Source organism: Oryzias latipes, chromosome 12 (assembly GCF_053564925.1).
Source record: "Oryzias latipes strain Hd-rR chromosome 12, Olatipes_Hd-rR_3.1".
Classification (NCBI taxonomy): Eukaryota; Metazoa; Chordata; class Actinopteri; order Beloniformes; family Adrianichthyidae; genus Oryzias; species Oryzias latipes.
Genome location: NC_136248.1, coordinates 31,698,844 through 31,705,000, shown reverse-complemented (window position 1 = coordinate 31,705,000; position 6,157 = coordinate 31,698,844). Strand labels below are relative to the sequence as shown.

At 44.6% G+C, this 6,157-nt stretch overlaps 1 protein-coding gene across 3 annotated transcripts in view; it reads right to left on the bottom strand.

Annotated features, from left to right (window-relative positions):
- The window catches only part of ttc28 (tetratricopeptide repeat domain 28), a 111,493-nt gene that overhangs the window by 77,016 nt on the left and 28,320 nt on the right, over positions 1–6,157 (bottom strand). The window contains exon 1 of one of the 3 annotated variants that reach the window (XM_023960670.2): positions 1,798–1,987. The exons of the other annotated variants lie outside the window; for them this stretch is intronic. Coding sequence (XP_023816438.1) covers positions 1,798–1,824 — 27 coding nt within the window. The 5' untranslated portion in view covers positions 1,825–1,987. Of the gene's footprint in view, positions 1–1,797; positions 1,988–6,157 lie in introns of those variants that run through there. 3 annotated transcript variants of the gene reach the window in all.

Here is a 6,157-nt window from a genome sequence, read left to right as displayed (position 1 = left end):
GAGAAAACACGAGTTTGACTCACGAAGTTTTTCTGTTCCATCAGATTCTGAAGTTTTTAAACCTCTGAATTTTCAAACAGTAACATTTTGATGGTCAAACTTTTTTTACATCAAATTTCTGGGCCATCAAAATGTTGATTCTTGAAATTAAAATTTGACTGTAGAGACATGAACTGAGGACCGAGGCTCCTGCCAAGCTGAAACACATCGTCTGCAGCCTCAGCAGCGTCTGCATCATCTTCAGTCCCAGCAGCGTCTGCATCATCTTCAGTCCCAGCAGCGTCTGCATCATCTTCAGTCCCAGCAGCGTCTGCATCATCTGCAGCCCCAGCAGCGTCTGCATCATCTTCAGTCCCAGCAGCGTCTGCATCATCTTCAGTCCCAGCAGCGTCTGCATCATCTTCAGTCCCAGCAGCGTCTGCATCATCTGCAGCCCCAGCAGCGTCTGCATCATCTTCAGTCCCAGCAGCGTCTGCATCATCTGCAGCCCCAGCAGCGTCTGCATCATCTTCAGTCCCAGCAGCGTCTGCATCATCTTCAGTCCCAGCAGCGTCTGCATCATCTTCAGTCCCAGCAGCCTCAGCATCATCTGCAGCCCCAGCAGCGTCTGCATCATCTGCAGCCCCAGCAGCGTCTGCATCATCTTCAGTCCCAGCAGCGTCTGCATCATCTTCAGTCCCAGCAGCGTCTGCATCATCTTCAGTCCCAGCAGCGTCTGCATCATCTGCAGCGTCTGCATCATCTTCAGTCCCAGCAGCGTCTGCATCATCTTCAGTCCCAGCAGCGTCTGCATCATCTGCAGCCCCAGCAGCGTCTGCATCATCTTCAGTCCCAGCAGCGTCTGCATCATCTGCAGTCCCAGCAGCGTTTGCATCATCTGCAGCCCCAGCAGCGTCTGCATCATCTTCAGTCCCAGCAGCGTCTGCATCATCTTCAGTCCCAGCAGCGTCTGCATCATCTTCAGTCCCAGCAGCGTCTGCATCATCTGCAGCTTCAGCAGCGTCTGCATCAGCTGCAGCCTCTGCAGTGTCTGCAGCCTCAGCAGTGTCTGCAGCTTCAGCAGCTTCAGCAGCGTCTGCAGCCACAGCAGTGTCTGCAGCCTCAGCAGCGTCTGCAACCTCGGCAGCAGGTGGAGGTACATTTAACAGCAAACATCAGCTGCTGCTGTAGAAAGACCCAAGTGACCTTTAGAGCAAATCAGGTCGATCATCAATCCTAATCTGAGTGGACCAAATCATGTTAGAACCAAAGGGTCGTTCTCCTCTTCAGTTCTCAGCGTCTATTCAAGCGTTTGCAGCAAAGTTCAGATGAAGGAAAACTTTCAGACTCTTTTCTCTTTTTTTTCTCAGTGAAACATGAATCCAAAGACTTCCTGTGATGGTTCCTCCAACAACTAACATCCACAAACCTTTTCTGAAATGTTTACCCTGAAAAGCGTCAAACTGGCTTTAATAGAACGATTTGAAGCAGGAGCTGGTGTGGAAAACAAATAAACTTTTGCTTTTTTCATGTTGGATTAAAACTCTTGACAGATAAAACTACAGAACCTGCTGCTTCTCTGATGGATCACGTCATCTCAACATGTTTCCATCCTGAAGTCCTGATGCTTTCATCAAAGCAGAGATCTTTGATTCAGATTGATTTGTTAGACTCCTCCATATAATCCCACTCTAATCCCGTTTGAAGGCTATCGGGATTATCCTTCATAAAGTGTCCGTGCCTGCGCCGACCCCCCCGCGCGTCATTCTGCTCCAACTTTGGAGCGACCGCCACCAAACGCGCGCGCGCTGCACTCACCTTTTTCCGAGGCTGCCATTTCATCATGTTTAGAAGCCAGGGGAGAGTCACGACAGCCGGCGAGGAGCGCGCGGCCGACGCATGTCAGAGCCGACGCGCGAGAAAGTGAGTTAGAATCCGCGTGGAGCTCGGCTGGGGGGCCGCGAGCGCAGCGCCGCGTGCCTTCATCCAGCCGCCGGCTCGCACCAAGCAGCATCCGCGCGCTCCAGCGGCCTCGAGGACGCGACTGAGGCGGGGGAGATCCCGACACCGACGCGCGTCCTCCCTCTCATAACCCCCCCCCCCCCCCCCCCCCCCCCTCTGACACACACGCCTCCTTGTTATGAGGAGCCTTTCCATCTCCATGTCCCATGAACCCCCACCTTAACTCTACTCTGACTCCTAAAGGACAACTAGTGAGAAGAGTTCAGAAAACTAAAAAGAGGATTTAGCGGAAATGACGTAACAACTTTAAAGAGTTTAAAGGGTTTTTGGTGTTTTTCACATGTTCTTATAGAAGTTTTCTCATTAAGGAGGACATAGATCATAGAAAAGAAAGATTAAAATTGCATTTCTGTGACGGAAAAATGCGGGTTTGAAGGCCATAGTCTCGAAGCCCCGCCCCTTTCTGATCATCCACCTGCAGACAAACGGATCCAGATCTGTTTCTGTCGTTTCTGCTGCACCGCTGACATTAGGTTGGGTGTGTGAAGGGCTGTAAGCTAGTGGAAAAGCTGTAAATAAAGGGATGATGGGATATCAGTGGAGGTTTACTTCAGGCCCACAACTCTGAGGATCATTTCTGCAGAAACTATGTCCTTAAACAACAGAGGTTTTTAGATTTTGGCTAAAACAGCCTCATTATCATAAAAGAGCACGTTGAAAATAGATCAAAGAATGATAATAAAGAAAACAAAACAACTCAAAACCTAAAAACTATGGTCAAAAAACAAAACAACTTAAATCAAATTTTAAGAGACTTTCAAAAATCTAATTTATGCAAAACAAAAGGGATTACCTGAAACAGTGAAAACGTCTTGAAAAGGTTCATAAAGATGATCTGCTCCATATGAACTCACACAAATACAGATTAACAAGATAAACAAGTAAAACGGTTCCAATCACAGCAGAACACAAATGAGAAATCCTGAAATAAACACTAAAGTTCTAACTAACATGAGAACTTAAACCTCAGATAAAAAATAAATGAAGCCAAACATCCCAGCCCAGCTGGGGTTTGAACCAGGAGAGAGTGCTAACCGCTGCACCACCGTGTGGCCCAACGACACAACAACAAAAGCTGAACACTCACTTTTTCAGAGAAGAGCAGAGACAACCGTCCCTCAACTCTCCACGGTAACAAATGTAACAATGCGAAAGAATTCAACATTTATGAGATAAAATTGTTTAAAAAAAGAGTCAAACCTGGAAAAAGGGGGAAACCGTTTTGAACCATCACCGTCTGAAAAAACATTTGAATCTTTTAGAAACGTTTCTGCTGAAATACAAAGACCCGTTTTTTGTGTTTCAGTCTTGGCCGTGTTGCTGAATGTTGTGTTTTTGTGTCTTGGTGTGAGCAACACGTGTAAGAATTGTTGTTTTATATCTCATTATTGTGCTGATCTTATTGATTTTCTCTAAGGGTGCTCCGATTGATCGGTCGCCGATCATAATCGGCCGATTATAGCTTTGGGATGTTTGATCGGCCGTCTCTATAAAGGCCGATCCAGAAAAGCCGATCAGATGACGCAAAACTCGCGAGACGATTTTTTTACGCGCTGCCAAAAATGGCTTCACCGGTCTGGCAATTCTACGTGGTGTGCGAAAAAGATAATACATTAGCAATCTGCAACGTGTGTACCAAGCAAATCCCACGAGGCGGAAAGCACGCAAAACATTTTAACACCACCAACCTCATCAGACATTTGAAGGTTAGTCACGTAAAGGAATATGAGCAGTTTTCAAAGTTAGCTAGCGCAAAGAGAGAGCGAGACAGTTCAGCAACTCAAGCGCCACTCACTCAGCTGTCAGTAACAGAGACATTTAAAGAAAGCAACCCTACAGCAGGGACAGTAAGAAGCATAAAGAGATAGACAAAATAATGGAATTCATTTGCCTAGATCACCAGCCTCTGTCTGTTGTGGAAGACGAAGGGTTCCAGCGACTCATGTCCTATTTAGATTCACGTTATGTCTATTAAATGTAGCTTTCTTTTTTTGTGAGTTCATGAGGAAAGCCTTCCAGTTCAGGCACAAACTGCATAACTACTTGTTTTTTTTACCAGTTTAAAAATGAACTGAAAATATTTAGGATTTAAAACATTCAGGAAAGGAAAAGCCATGTCTCTTCCTAAAGCTTCTGGCTGTTTTAGTTTCTGTTTAATAAGATCAAGTGTTATTTCTTTCAGATGTGCCAAGTTTTTCATATTCTGTACATGGTCTATTCATTTTAAATCAGAGCAGATTAAAATAATATATTCTTAAATGACAGAAGTGTTTCTAGTCAACTCTGTTTTAAAAAGAAATTATAAGTATGTCTTCTTTCTACAGTGTCTCCTCTTTTTGAGCTCAGGTCCTGCACTTCTTCTGGATCTGTACGGTCAGTGTGGACCAAACTAAAGATGCCCCAAACAAACACTGACTGGATGGGAGACCCGCTATAGGAAGTAGTTTACTTCCAGCTCCAACCAAATGACGTCAGTTCAGTCGCCGTGTTTCCATGATACGACATCGCCTCAGTAAATGTAACAAGTGTTAAGTTTATATCAGGTTAATTCCACCAAATTCATATTAAATTGTTGTTTGTGTACATTTGCACCAGAGCATTAGTCTGCCTGAGGGTACTTGAACTCACCACGAGCACGCTAGCAGGTGCTAATGAGAATGCGCACTCATACTGCTATGGACTGTGGCTGAGGAAGGCGTGAATCTCCGTGTGTCCATCCTTACTAGTTTTATTTTTCTTTAAATTGGCTGTTAGTAGGGCTGCACGATATGAGGAAAACCTGCGATATGCGATATTAGTGATCAATGTTGCGTTAACGATAAATTTGCGGTAAATAAACAAATAGAAAAATAAACAAAAACATCATTCCCATTTCATTGCAACAGTTTAAAAATTATACTCCAAATGACTCTCATCGACATGGGTGACAAACATCTAACATAATAGGCCTCCATCTGATTGGTCAACAATGGGAAGGAGTCCATCTGATTGGTCAAAGCATAAAGGGATTTATTTGATCCGTTAAATGCTTCAAGCTGCTAGAAGATTGTTTTAACACATTTTGGGTTTGCGATTTAAGGCCCGTACACACCGGGACGAATATTCGCCAGGCGTTATTCGCCAGCGTTTTTCGCCACGTCTTTTGTGTTCACACCCAGGCGATTTTCGCTGACGATGAGCCGAGCGAACATGCAATTTCCTTCCCTGACATTAGATGGCGCTTAATGTAAACAGAAATACTCCTGTACACAAGGTGGCGCTGCGCAACTTTACGATTCTTAAAATCGCTTTTCACTCAGAAGAAGAGAGCAAGTATTTACGCGCTTGTCAGAATCATACAAAGAAAACATGAATATTTCAAGCACCAGTAGCTCCAACTGGTGCTTGGTTCGGGGATATTTTAGAATGTCCGTCATTATTGCTTCGCGGCTGTGTAGACGCTACTTGGCGTCTAACTTCTTCGCTGGTATGTGTGCTCAGCAAGGCAGTTTTGTGTTTGAGCGCCCCCAAGTTGTGTTTTACTGTAACTTCAGAAGCTCCAGACACGTGAGCAAAAGCGCCATTCTCATTGGTCGAATAGATTTCGACGCGACGCGTCGGAAAAAAAAAACGAACCCGAGGCGTTTTTTTTTTTGACGCTTTGGCGCTTGCCGTTTTTTCGCGTCGGTGTGCACACTCACATTGGTGCCCTTTGTTTAGTCACGAGGCGTTAAACGTCGGCGAAAATCGCCGGCGAAATTCGTCCCGGTGTGAACAGACCTTTATTGCGATATTCGCTGTCTTTTGCGATATGCATATTGCAGAGCTGGATATTGCGATAACGATAAATTTGCGGTATATTGTGCAGGCCTAGCTGTTAGTTTGTTGCAATCATAACTTGCAAAGTTAGGAATTGTGTGGTGTCAATTTTACGTAGTTTATGTCGTTTTATTTCTTTTTAGCTGCTCTATGTGAGCAAATTTGTACTGTTTCGTGGGAACCAGTTGAGGTTGACGCATTTGTCACTGATGTTTAAGTTAACTTTTCTTTCTTTCTTTTGTGCATTTTTTAATTGTTAAGAGGGAAAAACACGGAAGAAACTCTAGAAAGCATTAGGAATTTTGGTTTTCTGTTAACCAGGATAAAAGGAGATTGACTCAGCATCCAAGCGTGGTCT